This window comes from Polyodon spathula, chromosome 9, assembly GCF_017654505.1.
Source record: "Polyodon spathula isolate WHYD16114869_AA chromosome 9, ASM1765450v1, whole genome shotgun sequence".
In the NCBI taxonomy this organism is placed as follows: domain Eukaryota; kingdom Metazoa; phylum Chordata; class Actinopteri; order Acipenseriformes; family Polyodontidae; genus Polyodon; species Polyodon spathula.
This window is the reverse complement of record NC_054542.1, coordinates 39,404,789-39,416,380: the sequence shown is the minus strand read 5'-3', so window position 1 is coordinate 39,416,380 and position 11,592 is coordinate 39,404,789. Positions and strand designations below refer to the sequence as shown.

At 39.6% G+C, this 11,592-nt stretch overlaps 1 protein-coding gene across 1 annotated transcript in view; it reads left to right on the top strand.

The window, feature by feature from the left end:
- The first annotated feature begins 229 nt into the window (after window positions 1-229).
- LOC121320822 (cytidine and dCMP deaminase domain-containing protein 1-like) overlaps window positions 230-11,592 on the top strand; it is an 11,720-nt gene continuing 357 nt past the window's right edge. The window contains exons 1-9 of the mRNA XM_041259496.1: window positions 230-618; window positions 1,361-1,464; window positions 4,176-4,353; window positions 5,252-5,842; window positions 6,726-6,775; window positions 7,755-7,924; window positions 8,534-8,723; window positions 9,437-9,497; window positions 10,558-11,592. The exon at window positions 10,558-11,592 is cut by the window's right edge and continues 357 nt beyond it. Of these exons, the coding sequence (XP_041115430.1) occupies window positions 501-618; window positions 1,361-1,464; window positions 4,176-4,353; window positions 5,252-5,842; window positions 6,726-6,775; window positions 7,755-7,924; window positions 8,534-8,723; window positions 9,437-9,497; window positions 10,558-10,619 (1,524 nt within the window). The 5' untranslated portion in view covers window positions 230-500 and the 3' untranslated portion in view covers window positions 10,620-11,592. The remainder of the gene's footprint in view (window positions 619-1,360; window positions 1,465-4,175; window positions 4,354-5,251; window positions 5,843-6,725; window positions 6,776-7,754; window positions 7,925-8,533; window positions 8,724-9,436; window positions 9,498-10,557) is intronic.

Here is an 11,592-nt window from a genome sequence, read left to right as displayed (position 1 = left end):
GAGGATCAGCTGAACACAAAACAAAATAAATAGGTATATAAGAAATATATATTTTCATACTGTATGCTCTCCTATGCGCAAAATGTAAGTAAACAAAAACATGTAGGAAGAACAACAATGCATCTGGGCGCTTATATTTATGATAATACAGTACTTATATTATTTACATTTAAAGCAGGCAGCTCGCAAATTCATTCAGACATTTGTATAAGTTTTTGAAGCACACTTCCAATGCTAATGGCAATTCCAAAACACATTCCTCAATAATGTAGGGACAAGGACTTAATCATACACGTACGCGTGGGCTACATTTAACAGGCGCTTTTTCTTGAGCATCGACTCCAGTCGAAGAGTTTGCTTTGGTCTTCGCTATGTGATGACGTATGTGTGGCCACGCCCACTGTCAAACGAGAGGACACAAGTTGTCACAGAGAGATTGCACGGAGGTCGATCAGCTGTGAATGTAAACAAGGTGACTATTGTAGTTACATTTGCAATTCATGGCTGCCAACAGCTTTCAAATGAAAATAGAACCAGAGGAAAACAGCGGTGGAGATCATTCTTTCAACGCTGTTACCAACCGGGAAGTCAGCACACAAACCGATCACAGTATGCAAGGTAAGTACGTGTCTGAACACAATTGCTGTCCGCTGCTTGATTAAACACGAAACGTTCGCGGTTTATAAAAAACTGAAGGCACAAACAACCGATCAGACAAATAAAGCAACCGCAGACAAATCAGCTGTAAGATTTTGCCAGCAACTTACTATGCTATGATGATACGGCTGTGATGGACAATACGAACTTTTTCGTTTTACCTGTACAGTTCATTGAAATAACAGCTGCTGTGGAAAACGTCATCGCATTCCATTACAACGTAATTTTTGAGCTGCTGCCGGATAGAAACTGGACACTAGGCCATTGTTAATGATAGCTCGTGCGATTGCCGAGGTCAATCTGTCAGTTGAACCTGAGACCTATCAGGTGCAGGTGCACTGAAGTGAAACTGAGTGAATGGTAGCTGTGAAAGTGTTCCCTGTAAATAATGCAACAGCACCTGCCACTCTGGCACTTGTATAGTTAACACACAAGGAGGAAACTGCTCAATACTGTGTTGGTAGCAGGTGCCATTTAATCATGTTTGTATACAGTACATGGTAAAGAATTGGGATAGATTAATAGATTGTCTCTGTATAGAAACAATGTCTATTACCCACACTATGATCTGTGTATTACAAAATATCTTGCCAATGGTTACTGCTATTATCGGTGACACATTGAATTTGGTGCCTACATTCATTGTGGTCTATGGCCCATCAGGCGTTTCCTCTCTATAGTGTGTATTTTCTTTTTCTTTCAGGTCACAGCCCAAGGCTTTCAAAAGTGAACTTGTTCACATTGCTGAGTCTCTGGATGGAGCTTTTTCCAACGAAAAGAGGGGATAAAAAAAATGACAGACAACAGGTACCAGTCAGAAATCTCTTACTTTGAGAGGTTTCTAGATAATTAAAGCATTGTTGAAAAGACTACTGCTGCTTTCCCACAGATCCTCTTTTCTTGCCTGGTACCTCTTGATAACTTTTTTTTTTTTTTTTTTTTTTTTAAATGCTTAACAGTCCAACAGTACTCATTTACACCACAATGAGTTATACAGTATTTACCACTATTAAACGCTCGTTGACATACATACTGCCTAATAGTAAGTGGTATATTTAATAGATATATCACAATGATTAAGATGATGCACAAGCCTGATTTACTATCCTTTCATGGATTTTACCTTTAGATACCTGGGTTTGAGTCATGCTGAGTTTGGTGGGCTCACCTTAGCACTCTCTAGTGTGTAGTGTTTCTTATTCTACTGCAAAGCTTGCTTGCCTGTGTATTGAATATAAAGAAATGGATGAATTTCAATTCCGATAAATCTGAGCTGAATTGTAACCTATTGTAATCTCTTGGTAAATAATTGCTCATATTAGTTTGATCTCTGACTAGTGTGATCTCAAAACCAGTTAGACATCTTTAATCATTAACTAGCCTCTGAAGCCCACATAAGAAATGTTAAGCAAACTTAATTGTATAATCTTACAAAGATTGTAAAAGTGGAGCCTTGCAGCAGTAAAATGCTGCTGCCATGTTTGAACCACAATCTGTGGAAATCAGAACTTTGCTATTGTTTTATTTGCATCGTTTACCTGTGAGAAAAGAAGCAGAGTTACTGGAGACTGCACAACCATTGTTTTTTTGAGAGGGTTTAATAGCCTTATTCTATGCCATAGTTCAAGAAGCATGCATATTATTATTCACCTGCCACACAGTTCAGGGCAGTTTTTCCCAAATGACAGTCTTGCTACAGTGATCCAGGGTATAATATACATTGAATAAAAATATAAACGCAACATGTATTTTCCATACGCACAAAAAGCTTATTTCTCTCAAATTTTGTGCACAAATTTGTTTACATCCCTGTTAGTGAGCATTTCTCCTTTGCCAACATAATCCATCCACATGACAGGTGTGGCATATAAAGAAGCTGATTAAACAACATGATCATTACACAGGTGCACCTTGTGCTGGGGACAGTAAAAGGCCACTCTAAAATGTGCAGTTTTGTCACACAACACAATGCCACATAGGTCTCAAGTTTTGAGGGAGCGTGCAATTGGCATGCTGACTGCAGGATTGTCCACCAGAGCTGTTGCCAGAGAATTGAATGTTCATTTCTCTACCATAAGCCACCTCCAACATCGCTTTAGAGAATTTGGCAGTAAGTCCAACCGGCCTCACAACCACGTACCACATGTAACCACGCCAGCCCAGGACCTCCACATCCGGCTTCTTCACCTGCGGGATCTTCTGAGACCAGCCACTCGGACAGCTGATGAAACTGTGGGTTTGCACAACCGAAGAATTTCTGCACAAACTGTCAGAAACCATCTCAGGGAAGCTCATCTGCGTGCTCATTGTCCTCACCAGGGTCTTGACCTGACTGCAGTTCGGAGTCGTAACCGACTTCAGCGGGAAAATGCTCATCTTCAATGGCCACTGGCACGCTGGAGAAGTGTGCTCTTCACGGATGAATCCCGTTTTCAACTGTACCAGGCAGATGACAGACAGCGTGTATGGCGTCGTGTGGGCGAGCAGTTTGCTGATGTCAACGTTGTGAACAGAGTGCCCCATGGTGGCGGTGGCATTATGGTATGGGCAGGCATAAGCTACGGACAATTAACACAATTGCATTTTATCGATGGCAATTTGAATGCACAGAGATACCGTGACGAGATCTTGAGGCGCATCGCTCTGCCATTCATCCTTCTCCATCCTTCCTTCACCTTATGTTTCAGCATGATAATGCACAGCCCCATGTCGCAAGGATCTGTACACAACTCCTGGAAGCTGAAAATATCCCAGTTCTTCCATGGCCTGCATACTCACCAGACATGTCACCCATTGAGCATGTTTGGGATGCGCGACAGCGTGTTCCAGTTCCCGCCAATATCAAGCAACTTCGCAAAGCCATTGAAGAGGAGTGGGACAACATTCCACAGGCCACAATCAACAACCTGATCAACTCTATGTGAAGGAGCTGTGTCGCGCTGCATGAGGCAAATGGTGGTCACACCAGATACTGACTGGTTTTCTGATCCACGCCTCTACTTTTTTTTTAAAGGTATCTGTGACCAACAGATGCATATCTGTATTCCCAGTCATGTGAAATCCATAGATTGGGGCCTAATGAATTTATTTCAATTGACTGATTTCCTTATTTGAACTGTTAATCAGTAAAATCTTTGAAATTGTTGCATGTTGCGTCTATATTTTTGTTCAGTGTAATAATTGGTGTCAGATTGCTGTATTTGTTTCCATAATTCAGTCATCTGTACACAATTGTTAGGGTCCTCATTCAAAAAATGTGTGTCTGCATTCTGTTATACTACATTGTGGAACCTGGCAGCTGGTTTAGTTTGCTTCAGGTAAATGATTGAACACACTGTGTAGAGCTGCACGATTTCTTTATAAAATGACTTCAATTAAAAAGACACCAGCACAGATCGGAACTATTTCTGCTAAAGATCGCTCTGTCCTATACAAAAAGGGGACACGACTGTTTCTCTCCAGTCATTAAAAGCAGCATGCTGATTTGCATTTCTTATTAATGAATGGTGTTTCTCTAGATGAAAAGAACCGGCCTGGTTATCGTTCACAATATGAGAATCACTGGATTGCACTGCTCTAGCTTGGAACTGCATGCAGGCCAAATAGCTGTTATCAAACATGGATTTCGGCTGAAGGGCTGTGATCTTTACTTCTCCAGAAAGCCTTGCTCTTCTTGTCTGAAAATGGTTGTAAACGGTGAGTATTGTTATGTCACGGTCCAACAAAGCTGCATGCTGATAAGGATTGAAAACTGTGTATGACAGGAGACTTGTGCACTTTATAATGAGTTCCCACCTATAAAGGCGATCTCCCTTTTACCCCTAGTGGCTGTATTGAAATACAAAATATGCCTATCTATTAAGATTCAACAGTGTTTCCAAACCTTTAGATTCTTTTGCGATGCCTGTTTATTAATATCGACTACAACTTTGACTGGCTTGCTGTCAGACATATATTACAGTAGCTACCACAGCAAGTCCCACTCTCAATACCAAATATTCTGTTTGTATAAGTGAGAGCCTGAGAAAGAAGCAGAACTACAACCATACAATGTTTTCAATATTCAGGCCATTTAATATGAGGAATTGATGATTTGTCATATCCAAAAATGAACCGTACACCTGCATTCCAGGGATTTTAAGATATTCATTTATTTTCAGAGTTTGCTTGCTTGAAACCATCGTCCTCATTCACAAAACTTTGTGGCTTTAAGGAAGATTCTTTGAGAAAATATTCTCTTTGGTTCAACAGTGCTTTTAAAATGAGAGTCCTTAACAAAATGTTCCTTTAGACATTGCTTGGCGTTTTGTTAATGGGGCGCAATGCCCCAGTGGATCATATTTACTGTTCTTTAGGTGCAGCAGCAAAAATCTGTCAGATTTTAGATATTGACAAAACAGCAGCTCTGAAACAATGGCTCTAATGTAGAGCCTTGCCTTGCTCCTTGAAAGCAGATGCAGAACTACACACAGTTGTATAGGAAATGGTTAGTGTAGCAACAAGTTTGTCTTTGTTGGTCTCTTAAATTAATTAATTAATTAAATAATTGAAGCATGAATCCCATGAAGTCCAAGTCTCTTTTTTCCATTTCTAGCTGGGGTAAACAAGATATCCTACTGGCCCGCTGATCCAGAAATGAGCCTCTTGCAGAACGAGACGGTGAGCAGCAGCAGCAGCAGCAGCCCCGACGCCAAGCTTGACGCCAACGCTGCAGAAAGGCTCAAGTCTAACAGCCGACCTCACGTGTGCGTCCTCCTCCAGCCTCTAGCCTTCAACATGAACCAGTTTGTGGAGGAAACCTCCATGAAATGTGACTTTCTGCAAAAAATTGTGTGCCTGGACCCCACTTTCCAACTGGAAGAGTTCTTCATTGACTATCGGAAGCAAAAGCTGAAGGAGTACGATAAGATCTTCTTGATTTCCAACGAGGAGACACACAAGAGCATCTTAATGAAAATGGGCTTGGAGAATTTCTGTGAGAACCCTTATTTCACCAGCTTGAGGCAGAACATGAAAGATCTGATCCTCCTTTTAGCCACAGTGGACTCCAGTGTACCTGACTGTGCAGGATATGGATTTCACTGCAGAGATACTCAGCTAGGTGATGAAGACCATGACCAAGGTTTACCACAGGGCATTGCCAGGCACTGCATGGTACAGGCCAAACTGCTGGCATACCGAACCGGTGAGATGCCTAATAAATTTTCTTAATTTGAGTAATTTTCTTCAATTGTATAATATAATTCCCAAAATTGAGGTTAAAACAGTATTAAAATAATAAACAAAGACAATAAAGAATCCCCCCCCCCCCAAAAAAAAGTCTGTTTGTCATGAATAGAATCAAGTTTGATATTCCTGAAACTGATCTGGAGTGTTGATGACAACACTAAGGAACAACTTCATAAATTTCAAGTGTTATTTTAGTCATTAAAGCAAACTCCCCATCTTACGAAAAGTGACACTGTGCTCCAAACTTACAGTAATCTACATTTGCTTTAATATTGTTTGTCCTGTAACTTTAAACTAAATAAATAGACCTTTTTAACACATCTTAATAATAGGAAAGTAGCAAATCCAGTCCATTGAGACCTAAATATAAAGAGCATTTCTTTTGTGTACGCCCTACACTGGTATTAGCCTTTAGTCTTGATGCCATACTAAATCCTGTCTAATATAAGTCATGCTCAAAGCTAGTAATGATTACATAAAACGCAAGTGCAGGCAGACCCAGCTTTTTTAAAGCTTGTATTGGGTTGATTTGTCCAAAACAGCCCCATCACTTTCTTGCATGTTTCTCATTCAGTATCACAGTAAACCAGTGGAGGTGTAAATAAGAACCAAATCCTTGGTGTCTCTAAATAAGATCAGGTTTATCTAAATAAGCTCATGGTGAAAGCAGGAGTGGCTCCAACTCCTTATGTAGTAGGAGTCTTTTTTTAGAGCCCAGTTTGTGTGGTTCAATGATACTGAGCTGATAGACCAGTACAAAACTAAATCCCTGCATGGCACATTACTAACAACAGTAGTTTCTTCTAAATGTTACTCATAACTGTAACTTTGCCTTGCAGAGGACCCTAAGACAGGAGTCGGTGCTGTCATCTGGGCAGAAGGGAAGTCTGTAAGTATTGAGGGAGCATCAGTATACTGTAACTCTTTAATGCATGTACACAATTAACTTTAGATCATTTTGCTGTGTCTATTCCATCTAATTTAAATGGCTGCTAATACAACAGTCTTGTTGTATGCCCTGCATCACTAAGATTATTTTAGTTTTGTGAAAATTGCAAAAAAATATGGTTATAAAGAGGTTTATAGTTCATCCATGTTAGTTATGTTTAGGAAACTTTTATAATTCTAATGATTATAATTAGTTATTATTATCAATATAATTATGAACTACTGTTTTTTTATTTACTAACTATATTATATGAACCATTTTACATTTATCTGTAATAAGTCTGTAGTTACACATTAGATACTGCAATAAGTAAAATAAAAACTCCTAAACATGCATTCATTTATACATTTGGATGCTGTAGTGCTACCAGCATATTGTCTTCACACAAACAGAATGAAATAAACCAAATTAATAAATTGATGTTTAAAAAAGAGAAGGGGTGAAATAGGTCCATTTAAAAACTTGTTTTCGGGAGTTCCCAAGGGGTGACGCACAATTTTCCAAGCTCTGCCAGGGGGGGAGGGGTGCTTAGTTCGGCCAGGGTGTCCTCGTCTGACTGCACACCAGCGACCCCTGTAGTCTGGCCGGGTGCCTGCGGGCTTGCCTGTAAGCTACCCAGAGCTGTGTTGTCCTCTGATGTTGTAGCTCTGGGTTGGCTGCATGGCAGACCTGCAGAGTGAAAAGAAGAGGTGGCTGACTGTACATTTTCCTGAGGACAGTGTGTGTTCGTCTTCACCGCTCCCATCAGTGAGGGGGTGGTAGCGGTGAGCTGAGCCTAAATACAATTGGTATCAAAATTGTTTCAAAATTGGGAGAAAAAACTGGGGGTAAATTTAATTACAGACTACTAAATAAAATAAAAAAAACTAGAACTTATTCACAGAAACATGAATGTGTGTGGTTGTTTTTGTTCCCCCAGAGTAACTGCGATGGGACAGGGGCCATGTATTTGATTGGCTGTGGTTACAATGCCTACCCAGTGGGCTCAGAATATGCAGACTTTCCTCAAATGGACGACAGACAGAAAGACAGAGAAATCCGGAAGTTTAGATACATCATCCACGCTGAACAGAACGCCATAACATTCCGGTAGGTGAGCTCTCCTAACTACATCCCTTACATGCCATTCAGTCAGCACACCTTCGACACTACAGCACACTGTGCCCTGAAACAGGCGCTGACGTTCACATTGACACACAGGTTTTTTGGGTAGTGCTTAATAATTTGATGATCATTGTTGATCTGAGCATTAAGCCCAGCATACACAATGGTTCCACATCTTTTGCTAAACGCTGGAATAGTATGTTTCCCAGAGTAACCTGGGTTCCACTTTAAGAAACTCAAAGTATTTGGCCGATCAGGCGAGACTCTTAACATTTGACTCCATGATGAAGTGACTATGTAAGATGGTAAATTGTACTGAAGATGGCATAGTTTGGACAGTGGCTTAAATGCATTATCTTTATTGATATCTAAGCTGACAGGCCACATCTGTTGAACTTGAAAATCAGAGAATACCATAGTTTTAATTTAATGTGCTGCTTGAAAATGTTTCCCAAATATGTTTCCTTATGTATGCTGGGCTAAGACGGGCTAGTAATAACATCTTCTGGTAAGAAGAGCAGACATCTCAGAGCTATGATGTATCTAATAGCTTTGTACTGTAGTACACTGATTGGTATTTTATGTGTTTTTCAGGTGTAAGGAAATCCAAGAGGATGAGAAGACAATGATTTTTGTAACCAAATGCCCATGTGATGAATGTGTGCCTTTAATTAAGGGAGCTGGAATCAAACAGATCTACACAGGGGATCTGGATTCTAAGAAAGTGAAGGCTGACATATCATACCTGAAATTTGGCAGCCTGCAGTGTGTTCACAAGTTTACTGTAAGTTAAAAAAAAATAAAAGAAACGCAAGTGCAAATATTTATTATCCATTCTTGTGAGCTACTTTTAGTACTGAAAACTTATATGAGAGAGCAGTAGCCAATGTGGTTGGACAAGGCATGAATCAGTAGGCAATCGGAACAGATATATTATGCATTATTAAACCCTCAGATGAAAATCCCAATTGGCAAATGCAGGGTCACATGACCAAAACATGGTATGTCGACGAGTGGTAAATAATGCCCTCTGACTCCATAGCAAACAGGAAGTACCACTTGTGTTCGATTCAGGTAGACATTACATTACTACAAAGGAGAAAGCTATGACATGAAAAAGCACATCCATACTATTTACATGTTAATATGTAATTGCAACATACATACGAGACTCTCAGTAACTTGCAAAGGATGTCCTAACCAAGTTTCATCACAGCTGGATAAGCTCACAATACACAGCATGTAAAAATGTGCTGGTGAGTATGAGATTGCTACATACATAGACAGATAGACAGGAACCTCCGTATATACCCAGTTTATGAGGTTCCCAATTACACGTGCTTATAGGTATTTTACATAAAGCTATGTGCTTCTCCAGTAAGTGATAATAACTTTGCTCATAAAGATAGTGGTAGCTGAAGCGCAGCATTCAGAATGATAGCACAGGGCACAACTCTGACATAACTGTGGAGCACAATGTTTTCTCATCTTTTACAGTGGCAGAAGAATCCCAAAGCCAGCTGTGTTGCAGAACAGCACAACTCCACCATCAAAGCTAGTGAGTTTTCTGGTTTTACACTGAAACTTGTTTTAAGCCTTGGCTCACATAGTTTTGCAGTCTTACTGGGAGGTATTCCACTCCCTTCACAGTGACCCACAGTGAAGAGGTACTAGGTGGGTGGTCACATTCCTTGGCAGCTGTCAAATCTCTATACCCATCCTGAGGTGTAAACTGGTAGTGACCATTGTCCATGATGACTCGCATTGCATTTGCAGTCCAGGACTAAACTAGTTGGTCATCCACAATAATATATTTCCAAGCTCTCATAAATCTTGCTTCCATCCATTTTAAAACCAGCAGAGATACACCTATTTTCTACTGTGCTATAATTATCGTATGTGTTTAATAAAAAAAAAAACATGCTTTATTAAACCAAACTTTCTGTACATACACCTGTTCCATATTTCCGTTTTTTTGTCTTAAATGACATCTACTTTCATACTGCATATTCCTTTAACTGGGGTGTTTAACCTATTTTACTGTAAATGGGCATCTTCATACAACTTAACAAGACGAGCAAGTGGAAAATTCATCCCAGTGGGTCTACTTTAGTTCTAAATACTTAATAATGTGGGCATGCATACAATGGAATGTGCCTACAGCTTACCTCTGTCTGAAGGATCATATTCATGTAACTGAAGACACACCTATCTCCTCTATGCCACCTGAATTATTATTATTTTATTTATTTAGGGTTTAGAAACACTTATTTGTTACAGTTTTTGATTCGTAATGAAGAAACTCAGGCACTACAGTATCTGGGTAAATGTTGTTCCCATTTGAGGGACCATGGAGCTTGCTGAGCGAAGGCTGCATTTCTTCAGCCCTTTGTGATCATTCAGGGTAACAGGAAATATTAAATGTACATAATTAATCGCAACAGGCATCTTGTTTGATATTTGACACTGCAGACGCAGACTTGCGGACTAGGAATCTTGTTGAATATTGGGTAGGCCGAGTAATATAAAATGATATTCGTTACACTGTATTTTGTAATTGACAGATTCATTTGTAGTGAGTTTTACTAATAAAACCTTTTTTGTTCTGTTATTTGTAGACGGCTTCTTTGGGAAGCATCACAGAGACTTTGAGGAGGAACTCCAGACAAGCAAAAGGTAATACGGTCAGGAAAAATGACAAGGCCTGGGTGCTGTTCTGTGTGAGAAACAGAGTACAGCCACACGAACAATCAGCATTGGCATTTATACCCTGCAAAAAAAGTACAATTCAAGAATGAGCCACATGTACCCCTGCAATGGGCACCAGTATTGGTAATATTACACATACCTATATCAACTTGGGAATGTTGTGCAGTTGGTGGCAAGATTGGGTATTGTGGCGTCTTTACCTTCCAAAGAACCTCTTCCCTCCTTCTCTTGTTCTACAATTATTTCCCATGTTGTTGCTTCAGCAGTAATGGAAATAACATTGGAAAATTTTAAATATTTTTTGTTGTTTGTGTTTTACTTGTATGTATTTTAAACTAAATGATAGTGGTTCATTTGAATATTTAATGCCCTGCAGATATACTGTTATTTATGTATTTATTCATTTATTCGCTTACTACTGTCCTAGAAGTATATTACAATTTTAACTCCTGTACTTGCACAAAGAGACTGAAGCAATCTTTACCAGTGATGTTTACCCTAATACATTTAACATTGCTTTTGGTGTTTTTATTTTTCCTGCAGTTCTCCCAGTGTTTCGTTTTTCTCTCTTAGTTTCACAAGCAATTTCTTAGCAAATGGGAATTTGCTACCTCACTGTCGCTGTAAACCAGTGGCCCTTACTTCCGAAAGATGATGCTTCCACAATGACATGTGTGAGGCATACATCCCCTACCATGGCTGTAATTGACATCATTAGAGTTGTCAAGGCCTTTCAATGCGTTTCTACCATTCTTTAATTAACTTCTATTATTTTTACAAAACTAGAACCAAACAACCAAGTAATATAGTCCTAGCTCTCCTAAGCACTCTCAATATTAATTGAGAGATGGAGGAAATGCTTTGAAAATGTCATGAAAAAGCAGATCATGACGTATATCGACAGGTTATAGAAATGTGAGCATGACAGAGGTGCAGACTAATAT